Genomic DNA, 16,260 nt, shown 5'->3' with positions numbered 1-16,260 from the left:
AATGCATACGATGCCTTGATCCGGTCATGAGAAACAAAATAAGAGGTAACAAACAAGATGGCAGTGCAATTGGAGGAAAATCCATAAGGGGTGCCTGAGCATGTGTTCCCTCTTCTGCATTACAGCTGAGCTCTACTGCAGAATAATCAGAGCCCTGGCACAGCTTCTAAATTGTTCCTACACCTACTTGTGACAACTACTGATTGACTCCAATTTCATTCCAGGCATTTCAGCTGGGCTTTTTGGTACCAATGACAATGAAGCTGGAAATGAATGGATCCTTCCTAATGGTTCCATCACTGACAACTTGCAGGAGTTCACACAGAGCTGGCAGGTAATGAGGGAAGGGCTGCTGCCAGTGCAGCTTACCAGCGGTGCTGGAGCACAAATGCCAACATCCCACATGCTGGTTTTGCTTAGATGAAATAAAGCTAGATAGTAAAAACAGAGCATACTGTGTGTAATTTGTTTTCCTGAGTTTAACCAGGGTAACGATTGCAAAGTTGCTAAAACAGTGCAAGGATTCCTTGTATATGGGTGTTGAGCATTTTTGGTTCAAGTAGTAAGGAAAAAATAGAGGCTGCCTCTGTTACTAGAAGACACTGATGTGCAGGTATACATGGCTATTTATGAATACCACTGACCTAACAAAGTAGCCTTCATGTGCTCTCAAGCCACATTGACAGGATCCTCTAAATCCTTCAAGCCTCATTTTTAGAATCCATTACAAAAAAAAAAAAAAAAAGAAACCAGCATCTTTTTACTACTATGATTCTGTGGCATTTCCCTGTACCTTCTCTCACCAGATGTCTGCGCTCTGGGCACAGAAACTACTATTTTCAGCTTTCCGTTAGGATTTTACTGTAAAGAAGAGTTTTGCTTTGAGTGTTTGTACTTTCCTTGCCAAGATACTGCTCATGTGTTTGTTAATAATGGGGTGGGATCATGACATGACAGACTTGGCATAATTTTCTTAATTGCTACAAATATTAACTTTAATATATTCATGAAAATGCAACCATCTAATGCAAAACTACCAGAGACAATTAACTAAACCCAATAATCAATTAAAAGCAACACATAAGACACTGTCGTAAACAAGCTGGGAAGTCACGTATGTCCTTCTCTAAGTGGTATAATGGCTGTGCTCACACTATTGATTCGGACATTTCTGTGTACTGCCCAGGATTTGTAGATGTCTCTGGCTGACCTCTGGGCTGTCTGTAGTCGTATTCTGCTCAGAAAAAAAAAAAAATGAATGGACTGACTTGCCAATACTGTACTGCTATCATACAGCATCAAAGCAATGGCCAGAAATACAAATGTACCAAGTCAGGAGTTCCTGCAGAGTTTCAGAAACTTTTCTGAAGCAGAAGGATGAAATGACACTGTGGAAATATCCAGTCTAAATGGGCAGTTCATCTGTGCTGGTAAAATGGAGCTTGCAAAAACCCATCCTGACCAGAAGCTTTAGCACAACTATACATGATACAGAAAGTGAAACACAGTCATGTTACATCTGGTTAGGCATCAAAGCCTGGAATAGCAGCAGTCACCCCACACTGCTGGAGCCACCTAGCACCCAGCTCTGAGCACAGACTGTCAGCTCGCTCCCAGGGGCTTTGTAACATGCACTGACCTTACACGTTAACAAAAGTGCTACCAGAGCAGCCGCTGTACAAAGTCAGGTTAATAAGGAGACTGCAAGTGTCCGACTGCTGCAGGATGAGTTATCTGAGAGATTAAACTGGGAGTTAATTTTTCTTAGTAACTAAAATTACTTCACACCTGCTGAAAAAGCTTCTAAAATCTTAAAAGATTTGCTGGGAAATTACTGATTAAAAGCAAACAGTAAGTTGCTGATCCATACAGAGTACTAAACCCAGTGTTCAGTCAAAACAAAACCTAAGAAATGTAAGCAAATGCTGCTCATGACTAGTTCTGTTAATATTTGGTATCATCAGCTGTTGAGTGGTGTGCTAAGGGGCCTTACCTGAATCACATACAATAAAAATGCATTCACATTTTTATCATCCAAAAATGCTTGTAATTGTAGGGAAGTCCCATTTGGGTTTGGGAGTGGGTTTTAAGCTGCCTTGTTATTACCTGTGAATAATCCAGCAAGCATCTGACAATTTTTTCACTCAAAGTCTAGTAAAAGCACAACTCTGACCTGTCAGACAACTGGTCAGAAACTGGTCAGATACTCACTGTGTCAGCAGCCACACCAAAATCCTTCAGTGAATAATAAAATCAACAGAAAATGAACCAGTGTCCATAGTCTGTAATATTTGAGACATACAGTTTTGTTTATCAAGAGTGCAAGGTACTTCTCAATGTTGATGAACAGTAAATGTTAACCAGAGAACTGAGCTGCCCCTGTCTTCCTCCAAACCATCTCCCATTGGAAATGTGAAGAAATCCCAGCACACTGATGTTTAAAAAACAAACAAACAACTCAAGTGATTCTGTTTCTCCAGGTGAACACATGCAGGCTTGTACAGAAGAAAGCGGAGCTGTGTCCAAATAAGCAAAAAGTCTGTAAAGTGTTTTTTGAGGAACCACGTTCACTTCTTCGGAACTGCTTCAGAGTTGTAAGTATAACTCTGGCCACCAAAGGCTACCTGCACACCAGGTAGGGGTACACATAATTATTGCAAGGATATAGGAATTTAGTTACAGATAACCTTTAGAAATAATCAGAACAATTCAGACAGAAAGCAAAAAAAAGGTATTATGTCACCATAGCATACATTGACATCCATGAGGTAGTGGCGTGGCTTTGCAGTGCTCTAGCATACAGGTCTGGAATTGGCGGTACAGGTCAACCACTTGATACTGGGAAGAGACTAAAGGTTTGCAATAGTCCCTATCAAGACTGGGGGGAGGGATGACACAAATCAAACTTCCCTTTCAGTTTGCCTGGAGGTGTGTGCCCAGAGTGCCATCTCCAGAAGAGATGTGTGTGTGTCCTGCACAGCACTTCCTCTAACAACTGCTTTGTGTTAAAGGTAGACCCTGCACCATTCTACAGCATGTGCACTTACGACTCCTGTGGATCACATGAGGTGAAGGCTGCCTGCAGATTAGCAGCAGCTTTTGTTCACTTGTGCAACCAAAACTTTGTCCCTGTAGAAATTCCTCCTCAGTGGTAAGTTTCATTTCCTTTCATCCAGAACATGCTGGCTGCATTGCTCCAACACTTACATGTCTGTTATTCAAGAGCACATGAGAGGAAAAAAAACACCAGTGAATCTGACTGTGGATTTGAGCAAAAACGAACTTATTTCTGGAATTATTCCTCTTGCTTCTTGTCTACCTCCTCCTTCTTGCTGCTCTCTCAGAAGTGCACCACAGCCCATCAATGCCTGCTCCCACTGCCTTGCTTATTATTGCCTCCTCACTCCATGCAGGAGGCGGAACACTGGCCAAGTACGGTGTGACTGTCCCCAGCTGTTCCACTGCTCAGATACTGGTTTTGTTTCAATTTTCTGTCTGAATAATGCATTTGGACCCCTATTAACAATAATACAACATATAGAGACCCTGAACATACTCAGTGACCTGGTTTTGTACTTTTCAATTAAATTGATCTATCTTTAAACTTAACCCAGGATTTTAAGATTATCAGTACTTGTATTTAATGCAGCTGTCACCTGGGTAACATCTTCCAGGAATCTGTTTGAAAATACACAGAACGCTGAAAAGAGCACTAGTACTAGCTTGAAATTTTTGGCATTACTAACCTTGCCCATTTCTGGTGTTACTATCTAAGTTAGTTATGGATCCTTACATTGATGCAGAAACCAGACTAGGAAACTTACTCTCTAAAGGAATGCACCTGTATTACTTGGGAAGTACAGCATTTTAAGAAAATTATTATTCTTGTGTAAAGAGAAGTCCTATGTAAGTCTCCAGCCCCAACATACCTGTTAGTAGTAAAATTTATTTCCCTCATTTTCCTCAGAGCTACCACAGCTGCTGCACACTGCAGCTCGATAGTTGCCATTTTCAGTATGTGTTACTGTACTCCAGTCCAATTTGGCTACTGTGGAGTGTCAGTCCCCAAGGGACAAAACCCTGTCTTTGCTAGAGCACCACAGTAACCTGTGTGAGACACCTTACGGCTTCAGGATGGATGTCTGTTGGGTGTTTTATGTATTACATATAGTCACTGATCTGCACTCTACATCTTGCCTACACATTTTTTTATTAAGTGCTGTCTCCATACATAACTACCTTCTTTGAGTTCTGCTATTTACTGACTACAAATTGCTACATAAATAATAACTAAACTATGATAAATTGTACCCCTTGAGTGATACAGGCCATTCACATCTTCCTGTCTTGAGACAGTCAAAACTTACTTTTTTATTCATCTGCATTCTGTTACTTCTTAGTTTAGACCAAAAAAAAGGACAGAGCTGCTCTGAAATTTGCTACGTGCTTGTATCTTTTCACTCAATGAGCACATGAAAGGAAACACACTTACAAATTACTGTCATACTAATTACTGATTCACCTGCCCAAGTAATAACTTCAGATGTAATCACATTTTTGCAGGACTGCAATGGAAATGTTCACTCTTAAGTAAATAACTGAATCATGCAGAAAAGCCGGTTACGCTTTTGCTTGAAATGAAGCACTAACTTCCATGCTGCATCTCCTGATGTGGCTTAGTAATGAGAAACAGGGTGGAGTTTTTAATATATGCAATAAAATGTTACGCATTTGCCTTTGTAAACTCACTACTACCTCAAAAGAGTTCCTTGACTACAAACAGTTGTGATATGCTTAAAATATATATATATATATTTGCAAGCATTTGTTGAATTGTCACCCAGTAAGGGAAGGAATAACTATCACATAGTTGTAGATGATTCTGTTAGCAATAAATTAAAAACCTAGAATAAGAACAGCCAGTATGTACATTAGTACCTCACAAGCATAGACTTACCTATGCAGTAGTAACTCCACTTGTCCTTATCTGCCTTATGTATTCAGGTCAGTGTGTAAGCAGTAGGTGACCATGAAATTTCTGGGTGGTATCTTATAGGCAGTAAGTGGTTTTAGCTCCAATTATTTATAAAAACTCAACATTGAATTAAAAATTCTGTTAAATCTGAGCCTGAATATTCAGTTGGAACCAGAGGTTTAGAATGACTCAGTAGCCAAAAGACTTGAAGTCCTCTGGTTTACATTGCCCCGTTTCTGAGAAAAGGGATTGAAACTGCAGTAATCACAAGCTCAGACAGCAACAAGAACATACTATTAAACAAGCAGCGTGCACTGGGGATGTACACATGAATAAATGTACCAAAGAAATACTTCTTCTCTATTTAGCTTGTTTTATGTGTCCAGTTTTGGACACCATGATCTAGTTGTGAAATAGTTGATAGAAGTCCAGAGGTCTCTCTGTGGGTGCAAAATGAAGGGCTGCGGAGGGACATGATTTAAGTCTTCAAATATGTAAACACAGTAAAGAGAAGGAAGTGCCACAGCACATACCGCAGCGGTGGAGCATTAGGTCTGATACTGCGAAAGCATTTGCAATGGCCAGGCTGGTTACGCATTGTAACTGACAGCTGGCCAAGGTCAGGAGAGCAGAAGAGAACATTTTGGTCACAAACAGCTACTGCTTTCTAGAAAGCCTGTCTTGTCAAAGATCGGCATAGCTGAACTAGCCAAAGCCCATAAACTTTAGCAGTAATGCTGCTCTTTTCCTCCTAAAGGTGAATTTATCATCAAACATAAAGAAAGAACATCTTTATTTCAGTTTAGTGTAGCTAAACCAGTATCTAAACTGCTAGGGTACTTTTCCCCACAGCTTCTTTATAATGTCATAAATATATTTGATGCTATTTTTCCCCTTCATAGATTTCTTGTAATTCAGCATAGTAACAGCTTGTATTAAATGTGACTTGTTTCTTCCCATCCTTCAAGTAACCACTAACTCTTTAACTGGATTTCATCTCCTTTTCATTTCAGCTTGAGCCAGTTCTGAATGGCATATACCAGCCCTGAAGATGGAAGAACCTTTTTGGCACCCAAAATAAAACAACCGATTAAGGTAGAGAAGCTAGAAGCAATAGTAGGGAGACCAGTAAAAGCGGGAATGAATTTGTGTTAGGACCATGAGTATAATGAAGCATATATAGTCTAGAGAGCAAGCTTTTCACCCAGAAACACCTGGGGTAAGAGGAATGATTTCAGTACAGTGACAAGAAGAAATTGGACATAAGATTATCAGGTACTTGAATAAAAAAGTAAATTTCCCATTCAATAGCAAAGGTGCCTCTTGACAAGCCTTGAACCACAGCAGGAATATGTGTAAAGATGACAAAAGGTCTCTGCCAGCACAGACTGGTACAAGTGGGCTCCTCTGTGAGGGCAGTATGTCAGCTTTGAGCTGGGCAGAAATGCTGACTTCCTTTTTCTCCAGAACTATAACTCAGCTACCCAGTAAATTCTGGAGGAAGTGCCCTTTTTCGAGGGAAGTGCCCCAGCACCCAAGAAGGCTAAGCAAGAAGTAAGATGGTTAAATAAATAACTGAAAGCCTTTAATGATTTTCTCATTTCTGTGCTGGTTGATTTTTCCCTTATTACTTTGTACATTGTTAAATGAGAACCAGCCTTCTTGGTATCTGTTCATCAGTTTCACAGTCTCCCTTTGTGTCTTGAGAACCAACCCCCTTCTCAGAAACCAGTTTACATGTTGGAAGGGGTGACCAATACCTATCCTGTCCACAGAGTTGTCTTAAGGTGCTACAGATCGATGTGTGAGTGTCCCACCTGTTAAATTACTTTCTGTAGTGTAGATCTGTTGATTAAAAAAAAAATGTATTACATTTTCTCCACACAATACCAGAAACACAATTATTCCTTAGTAAATTGTAATGCTTCAGAATCCTTCAGATGTCTTTGCATAATATGCAGCCATTGAAATAATTGTTAATAAACTTTTGACTTGCTTATTTTTATGCAAGAGTTTGTTTTTACTGATTATTCAGAGTAAGTTGTACTGTTCTACAGAGTTGGAACCAGCTGGGTTTAAATGCCTCCAGCAGTTCAGAGACAAAGTAGCAGATGCCCTCAGGTACCCTGTCTGTGCTACTTTCAACTGCAATCGCTTCCTCAACGGTGACACTGTAGTTTTACACAAATGCAAGTAAAACATGATTCTAACACGGGTCAGGAAAAATTCCTACAAGTGGTAGGAGATGCTGCTGTAAAAACATGGTAGAAATGAGGCCCTCCTGTGTAATGATTTTATAACTGCTTACTTAGAGAGACGTTTTATAATGAATCCAAAATTGTGTGCAATCTTTCTGAAAGTTAAAAAGTATTTACACCACTTAATTAAAAACCTCATCATCTTCTCCCCAGTCACTTAATGCATGCTGAACACACCAAACACCTTTGAAAAAATACTGAGATGACAGCCACAGGAACAAAATACAATGTCAACAAGTAGAACAAAAGATCTAGAAGAGCTTTACTTTTCGACTAAGGGCAGTGCAGTCAGGGATTCAGCAATACAGAAAAGAAACTGTTTAAACTGTATTAGCTGTCAACTGCAACACCTGGGGTAGGTGCAGACAAGGGGTCCCCTAGAAGCTGCATATAGAGAAGCCATTTAACCACCAGTGAACATACTGAGCTACAGCCATGGTGTTCAGCACATTGATAGATGTCTCTGAGCTGTTCCCAGGTCATGCGACTGCATGGTTTGTATACAGATACTGATGAGCAAGGCAAGCACTCGCACTGACCCTCCAACTCACACCTGATGCCCATGAAGGGCAGCAGAAGCCTTGTCAGCATGGGGTGCAGGTTGGTGCACACTGAGCAGCAACAAAGCCAGCACTTCAGGCAACAGAAACCACAGCCCCTCGTGCCCTGAGGTTCTAAACGTGGTCCCTGACACCCACCTACCACACCAACCATAAACAGTGCATCATACCAGCAACAGAAGTCTGGGCAAAGCACTGTTTATACAGAGCAGGACTAACAGACTCTGAAGAGATCTGAAACCAGGCCCTATCCTTACTGGGACTTAACAGGGGAAGATAGTGTAAGTCTTCATACTGATAGCCACATACACACTCTGCCTGCTGCAGTTAAGATGTGGAAAAGGGAGAATTCACACTGCTCAGTAGAGCACTACAGTGCCAAACTCTGGAAACCCAGAGATGAGGCACTCCGCCCTGGGTGGTACTTGAAGCTACCAACAGCCATAAGAAGCATCAGCAATCACTAGAAGTCTTTTGTTTACAAACTCAGCATTCAACTTTCTGAAGACTGCCTTTTGCTTTGAATTCCTAGGAAAGCCCTTTTTGCCAAGAACTGTCACAAAAGCATCCAGTGTTGGCTTTAGAACCCTTTAAAACCTTTAAACTAACGATAACCCTTTAAATTCACTAATGTAATTGCAGGCCTTTCTGAAGCAGTACTTCAGTTCAACAACAGTTCTCCTTCCCATTAACTGTCAAGCAAACATGTATAGCTTTGTGCTGATGAAACATGAAAAACTTTCCAGGTGGAGTAGAGCCAGTTTGTGTGTTTAGTGAGGTCAAGCATGCAGTACAGATCCAGACAAGGTACAGAAACACCAAAAGTCAAGCAGTGAAGGGATCTAGATCTTATTGTGCTTGGTACTGACTGCTGGCAAGCAAAGAAACCCCAGATGCTTTGACTCATGAGCCTCTGAATGGCAGAGTGGTGAAAAATGCAAAGAAATCCTTTACAAATCCATTCCAGCCCTATGTACATACAACCCACTCCTACAGAAATGCAACTTTTCAGATGCACGCAGTGAATATGCATCACTGCCAGACGGACTGACAGTAGTTTTTCTCCTGACAACCACTATACTCTGCACACACCAACAGGGCTACAAGCCATATTTAATATTGCCACAGATTTACTTACACCAGCAAGGACGCAGCAGACCTTTTAGCTCTTTATTTTCAGGGTTTCACTGCCTAGTTGGAAAGCACGGCAAGGTGAATTTACATGCAATGAGCTTCAGGTTCCTGGCAAAAGCAGCATTCAGATGGAAAAGTATCTATTGCTAGGTAAAAAATTGCCAGTCGGTATCCTGACCGCATGGATCATTCCTGAAAGGCTACATCATTCCACAAGTGTTTTGTTTGTTGTTTGTTTTTTTTTTTTTTCCCCAGCATTAAAAACAATAAATAAACCCAGACTGCCAAAATTCTGTATGTATGTGTGTTTTGGCATTTTATCAGCAGGGTCTTGGAGCTCAGGATGTCCATTATGCAAGTGCCTCTAATGTGGCCTGATTTGGAATACTGATCTCAAGGCTGGAATTGACTCTGAAAGCTAGTCCTTCATCTGTAAAGGTCTCATTTAAAGATCTACTGAAAAGAGTATTTCATTTCCAGGCACTTTGAAAACATAATCCTCCAGTCTTAAAATTTAGTTAACCACCACTGGATTTTCATCTTCTATTTTTCAGAGTACAATTAGAGCACATCTTCCCTTCCTGTATGCATTCCTAATTAACATAACTACTGCTGGACAACAGAGTCCCAAACTACAAAGCTGTATCACATAGATAATGCAATGCTTTCTTTAGAACTCAAATTCTCTATAGATGAGGGAAGATAAAAGAGTAGCCATAGCTCTGATTTTGAAAGGTTTTCCTTTATCAGATTTCATCATTTATATGGGGTTTGGTTTGTTTGAGTTTGAGGTTTTTTTCCACAGGAGGAAAGAAAGATTAAAATATATTTAAGAATAATGTAAACAACTAAAAATAACATAGCTTGAAACAAGAAAGGAAACCTTTAAAGAGAAAAATACACTTAGGCTTAGCAAGCTTGTTTCATGAGGTAGTAGAAGTTATTTGCATCTTGAGAACCTATTCCAAGGAATCCTGCATCACATCTTTTCAGCTAATCTCGCTTCGCTGGAACACAGGGGTTATCACTGTACCACTTTCAGAAACACAGAAACCAGAGTGGCGTTTAGCTACAAGACTCTGCTTTTACACTTAGAAAAAGACATCTGTCTTACAAGTAGAATTTGCTGACATGTTATTACTGAAAGAGAAAACAGGTGAAGATGCTCTTGCCAACCCCAACCTAGATGGACTGAAATGCATTTTGCCTTCATTTCATGTATTGAATTCACCTGGTAACATGAGTTCTGTTCAGCCGCTGCTGCCAAGAATACACCACTACAGGAACAACTATCTAAACATGGGCCTAGAAACAGCAACTAATATATGTAGAACTGTAGTAATTTTAATAGCACAGACATCTTAGCACATCAAGTGTTTCTGTTGGTATAAAAAGAGACTGTGAAAGAGACGTACACTGATTATTATCAGATACGCACTGATCCCTCCACTTAACTCCAAGCCTGACTTTCTCACCTTGGTTTACTCCAGGAGAGTAACTGGCAATTATCTGAAGCTGCAAATACACAGAATGGCTCAATGCTCTGCAGCGGGGGGGGGGGGGGGGGGGGGGGGAGAAAAAAAGTACATTTCCGTTTTTTTTTTGGCAGAAGAAAAAATATCTAGGGGATGACTCTGTGCAAATCCTCCACTTCGAGGCTCCACATATCCTTGTGCACGGGGTTTTCAGAAAGATCTGTCATCTTTATGGCTCGAAGCACAGGCTCAGGACTGCAGGACCGCACCACACCCATCACCATTACATACTTCCCTAAAAAAACAAGAAAGTGTGAAATCTAATTAGCCTCTATTTTAATTCAAAAAGCTAAGGAATTTAAAACAAGTAGTTAAACAGTTTGAATTAAAGCTGCCAATACTTGCAAGAAAACTCAGGGAACTAAGATTGCTTGGATCTGAGTCTGAAAAAGGCTACATGATCTGTACAGCTGTTTTACAGTAGTTTGCTACATTTTCACATCCACTAGGAGTCAAAACCAGCACGATTCCTCTTTCTACCATGCAAGTGGAGGGAGGGCAATTCAGAAGACTGAACATTAAGCAACAAGACTGTTTTGTACCACAACTCCTGCAATGCTGCAGTCCAGCACTTGTTCACTTGAATTAGCAGTGCTGGTGAAGAGAAGAAACAAGTAAATAAACAAGTAAATACTGTCCTTGCTCCTAGACTCACAGCTCTTCTCTGCAACATCCCAGTTTGATCCACCGTTGGCTTTAACTGTGAAGAACTGAAAACAGGCCCTATCTTCACTGGAACTCGCAGGGGAAGGCCGTGTCTTTGTACTGACAGCCAGAAACACGCTCCCCTGCGGCAACACACGCTGCTCCTTCTGACTGCTATAGCAGCACAGCTTTTTCAGGGTGCCTCTTGTAGGAAGGCTGGTGTATGTGAAATGATGCCTGTGCAGCTGCGCTAGCTTTGCGCGCCCCAGGCACGTATTCGACACACACCCGCTGCCTGCAAGCCTCCCGCTTTCGGACAAGGGGAGCAGCTGCATCCCTGCGCACACGAGCCAGGAGGAGCCGCAAGCGACGGCCCACGATGCAAGGGAAAGAGGCCCCGCAGGGGCTGTGTACCGCGCCCGCCTCCCGGTACCTGCGCTGAGGCAGGGCCGCCCCTTGGGCACCTCCTCCACCCCGAGCACGGTGAAGGGGCCGCTGTCATCACGCAGCCGGGCCGAGCCGCCGCGGACGCCGCCGCGCTCCACCTCCAGCACGGTGCCCTGCATCCACACGGCCCGCAGGCACAGCGGTGCCCGGCCCGCCTCCGCCCGGCCCAACTGCCACGTCCCACCAGCACCCCGCACCGCGCCCCGCAGCTGGGCGGCCAGCACCTTCACCGGCGGCCCCGGAGCCGCCCCGGCCATGCTGTGTCGCGGGGAGGACGCGGGTGCCGGCGCCCGCTGAGGGAGGTGACGCGAAAGGCGGGAAGCGGCGCACGCCCCGCCCTAGCGGCACACGGCGTCGGCGCCGTAACGGCCGGCAAGGCCTCGCTAGGCCCGCACCGGAGGGGAGCGATGGCGGCGCCTGGCCCCCGGCGGGAAGAGGGAGACTGGCCCCAGGACTTAGAAATAAAGATCGGGGGTAGCGTCCCGCTTACGTGGCGGCAGAGCTGCACCCCGCGTTTCACCGCCACATAACGGCGGCGTTCCGAGGAGCGGCGCTGCGATCGTGACGGTGCTCCTGCCCCGCAGCTGCCCGCCGCCCCCCGGGTGCGGTAGTCCAGTCGCCGATGAGGGGAGAGGGAGCACGAGCACCCGTCCTTTAGCACTGGACACGCGCAGCCGGCACTTGTGCGTTAGAAACAAATAAAGGGCTCGTATGGGAAATAAAGTACTCGTCGGGGGTGTGCTGCCTTCGGTCCAAACCGCGGTCAAGGCAGGCCACTCCCAGGGGCTTTGCCTCCTCCCGACAAGCCCACGTCTGCTCCAGGGCTTGCCCGCGGCCAGCAGCCCCTTCCACCGGGGCACTTGGCAAGAGCCACACCTGAATCATTTCACCTCAGATCAGCCCCGGATCGACTCCTCCACGTGCAAAAACCAGCGCACACCTGACCCAGCGGTTTGGTTTGAGCAGAAAGCACTTTGCTGCGTCCCAACACCACCTGAGCGAGGCCAGGCCGCCCTGCAGCCCGGGTTCTGCCCCCTGCCCCCGCCTCAACGGGGACACAGGGTTACCGGCCCGCTCCTCCACACAGGCTGTCCGAGCCCTCCCAGGTGGTTTCATGCAGCATTTCCTCAGTACCTAGCAAGAAATGATGACTTCATGTTTACTGTTCAGTTGATTAAGATCCTCCAGTTTTATGGGGAAAAAGAGAAAATGCACATGCTGATTTCCTCAGGGATGCTTTCAGGATATATTTTTATTGTATATTCTTATGTGGAAATCTGAAGCATAATGCACTGAAAGTTTCAAGTTTTTAATGAAAGCTTTGAGCTGGGAGACTTTAATTCCAAGGCCTTTAAGAATTTATTTGCTGTTTATGTTACAGATGGGCTTTGCTGTAATCTGAAATCCTTGAAATGTTAGGGTGTCCTTTGGGTGGGTGGGTTGACATTTCATTTAGAAAATAAGCCAAGAAATAAGCTAATGGAAAACCAGGAGGGTGGAAGGAAGAGAAAGAAACGAATTAGGAAAATCAAGGGGACAGATTCCTCAATTTCACAAGTTGTTACCTACAAAAGCGCAAAATGGGTAAAAATGCACAGAGAGCTGACTCCCCTGCAGTGGTTCTTCTTTAAAGCAGATTTTGTTCTCCATTATAATAGCCAGTTACTTTATTTTAAATCTCCGGTTGTATTTTGAGTAGCAAAATACATCAAAAGGCCTTTTTTTTTCTACTTACCCATCATGTTATGAATTATTTATTCAGTATATCTTTTTTTCCAGAGATATTTTCTGTTTAGAGACATTCTGTAAATGGGACTTCATTCCTTTTATAGGGTAAGGAAGCAGTTAACTTTTTGTTACCATTTACAGTAAGAATAAAAGATAGTATTGGTAATAACAGTAAAAACATCTAAGCACAATACAGAATCATGTAATCTGGCAATCAAATCATATGGCTTACAGGAACAGAAAGACATTAGATGGTTACTGTATATGAATGCAAATTTGAGCGAGGCTCACGGGAGTATTTGTAATTTATGCCCCTAAACTGTAGTCACTTGACAGCATCAATATTTAGTTTCACATTAAAAAAAAATTAATTGTGCCAAATATTGATAAAAGTATTGTATTCCTATTTGTTACTGTATAATAGGAGGGTCTAATGATTATTAAGCCATTAAATCTACAGATGAAGGCAGGACCCCTACAAGGGTGTAATCTCCAGGAGAGGCTAAAAGGTCCCTTTTAAAAGATTTTCCTTGAAGAAACTGTTACAAGACGAAGAGCAAAAGCACTGGTGATCTGCACCAAGAAATGGATTTGTTTTCCTAAACCAGAAAATCCTTATTTTTCAGTAAAATGTGAAGTTATACTGAATTATCTGCAAAGGTCTTATCAAAGAACTGGCTCAGCTCAGCATGGAGACACATTCTGCACCTGCAAGGAAAATGTCTGATGCCTCAACAGACTGTTTTCTGAAGATGATACCACAGCATTCATCCTGATTTAAGGGTAGCAGAGGAAGCTCAGCACTCAGAAAAGGCAATGAGTAGGCGGCTGACAGGCTGTAAATCATAGTGAATTAAACTTGAGCGCATTTTCTGAGAGCATGCTGGGTGAGACAGTTTTGGTTTGCGTAGATTAAAAAGAAGGAATCTTCTTCTGCCTGCTGCTACAATATGTGCCTTTCTTCCAAGCAGTCTTCAAGGACATTATTCCTCATGCTGACATGCATGAGATGCTGTCACAGTACACGTAAAAAAGGTCAGACTAGACACAGATTAAGACAGTCCAGAGCGCAGCAGGAGCCAGATCTTTCTCAATTACTCTGGCACTGTTTTGCTGGTATGGTGTCAAGAGACCTTAGAAATCTGACCCATGATCAGAGATTTTCAAAGAATCAGCAACTTTAAATTTTCTTTCCAACTCAGACCTTTTCACCCTCTCACTGACAGTACTACTTAAAATGGAACCGATTCTCTGTCCCCCTCTCTAGTTTTGGTAAAAGGCTGATATGCAAGCAGAAAAATCCTTCTCTCTCTTGGCCAGAAATTCTGATATTTTACAATATCTTTCATCCTACCCAGAAGAGTTTTAAAAAGATCTCCCTCCCAGTGCATTGGTCAGTGTGTACAGAAAAGGTTCTTATAGAAACATAGAATGGTTTGGCTTGGAAGAGACCCCAAGATCATCTAGTTCCAAACCCCTGACATGTGCAGGGATGCCCCACACTAGACCATGTCACCCAAGGCTCTGTCCAACCTGACCTTGAACACTGCCAGGGATGCAGCATTCACAACTTCTTCGGGCAGCCTATGCCAGTGCCTCACCACCCTCACAGTAAAGAATTCCTTCCTTTTATGTATCCTGAGCTTCCCCTGTTTTAGTCTGAACCCATTGCCCCTTGTCCTATTGCTACAGTCCCTGATGAAAAGTCCCTCTCCAGCATGCTTGTAGGCCCCCTTCTTCAGTTTTATTTCTCAGTTTCTCTTTCCTAGTACTGAGAAGTCACTAAGTGGATTTCAAAAAAAGTTGGTTGTTGTTTTTGGTGGTTTTTTTTGTTCAGTTTTGGGTTTGTTTTGTGGTTTTTTTTTAAGATTTGAAATCCAATCAGTATTTATAGTTTAAAAAAAAAAAAAAATTGTGTTTTCTAAATACTTGCTTTAGAAACAAGGCTACCTGGAAGCTCCACAGATGAATGGAAGAAAAGGCACGAAGTATGGAGCTGATAAATACATGGATCATAATGGCAATGTCAGAATGGCCAACAGATGCCCATAAAACACATCCTATAGAAAATCTTGTTTGTAGTAGCCCAGAAGCTGAGGGATTTGAGTGTGATGGGGCAGCTCCTCACCTGCTGCAACCTGCTGCCCTGTGTCAGTATCTCCTGCAGACACTGCCTGCCCACAGTCACAGAGTAAACTGCAGTGATACGATTGTGTCTTTTATATCCTCCTTCAGTAAGAGGAAGCAGCTAAGGAGCTAAGCATGACAGGAACAAGAAAACAATACTTTGTAAAAAACTCCATAAGTAAGAAGAGGGATCTGAGACTTCCTGGTATTCATATGAAACTTCACTCAAGGACTAATTTTAGCACAGACAAGAGCTCTAAGTTTCACCTCTATGAGACCACCCTAGTTTATGCTTATTTTCTTATACTGAACACAGAACTACATGAAGCAATCACAGGAACATACAATTCACTTGTTTCCTGGTGTTTTGTACTGCATAACAGATGCAATGTGGACATGTTTTTATTTATTTTATTTTTTTTTAGCAGCCTTCCAGTATCTGAAGGGGGCCTACAGGGTGCTGGGGAGGGACTCTTCATCAGGGTCTGTAGTGATAGGGCAAGGGGTAATGGGTTTAAACTTAAACAGCAGAAGTTCAGGTTAGATATAAGGAAGAAGTTCATTACTGTAAGGGTGGTGAGGCACTGGAATGGGTTGCCCAGGGAAGTTGTGAATGCTCCATCCCCGGCAGTGTTCAAGGCCAGGTTGGACAGAGCCTTGGGTGGCATGGTTTAGTGGGAGGTGTCCCTACCCATGGCAGGGGAGTTGAAAGTAGATGATCTTAAGGCCCTTTCCAAATCTAACTGTTCTATGATTCTAAGCTGACATGCTGGATGAAGTCTGGAAAACCATCCTCATCCTTCATTTATCTTTGTTTAGTCTATCTTATCATCACTGAATTTAATTATTGG

The 16,260-nt window shown here is 42.9% G+C and overlaps 2 protein-coding genes across 2 annotated transcripts in view; one reads left to right on the top strand and one right to left on the bottom strand.

The window, feature by feature from the left end:
• LOC134160128 (uncharacterized) overlaps positions 1 to 6,564 on the top strand; it is a 95,027-nt gene extending 88,463 nt beyond the window's left edge. The window contains exons 69-72 of the mRNA XM_062611803.1: positions 225 to 334; positions 2,481 to 2,594; positions 3,012 to 3,151; positions 5,989 to 6,564. Of these exons, the coding sequence (XP_062467787.1) occupies positions 225 to 334; positions 2,481 to 2,594; positions 3,012 to 3,151; positions 5,989 to 6,004 (380 nt within the window). The 3' untranslated portion in view covers positions 6,005 to 6,564. The remainder of the gene's footprint in view (positions 1 to 224; positions 335 to 2,480; positions 2,595 to 3,011; positions 3,152 to 5,988) is intronic.
• Positions 6,565 to 9,650: 3,086 nt separating this feature from the next.
• RMI2 (RecQ mediated genome instability 2) lies at positions 9,651 to 11,861 on the bottom strand. The gene is made up of 2 exons (XM_062611876.1): positions 11,541 to 11,861; positions 9,651 to 10,697 (listed from the first exon to the last, which is right to left on the bottom strand). The coding sequence occupies exons 1-2, from the start codon at positions 11,809 to 11,811 to the stop codon at positions 10,549 to 10,551; spliced, it is 420 nt and encodes a 139-aa protein (XP_062467860.1). The 5' UTR covers positions 11,812 to 11,861; the 3' UTR covers positions 9,651 to 10,548.
• Positions 11,862 to 16,260: the final 4,399 nt, after the last annotated feature.

Source organism: Pezoporus occidentalis, unplaced genomic scaffold (genome assembly GCF_034315485.1).
Source record: "Pezoporus occidentalis ecotype Australia unplaced genomic scaffold, CSIRO_AGI_Poc_V1 ctg158, whole genome shotgun sequence".
Classification (NCBI taxonomy): Eukaryota; Metazoa; Chordata; class Aves; order Psittaciformes; family Psittacidae; genus Pezoporus; species Pezoporus occidentalis.
The sequence above is the reverse complement of the archived record's forward strand: the minus strand, read 5'-3'. Positions and strand labels throughout refer to the sequence as shown.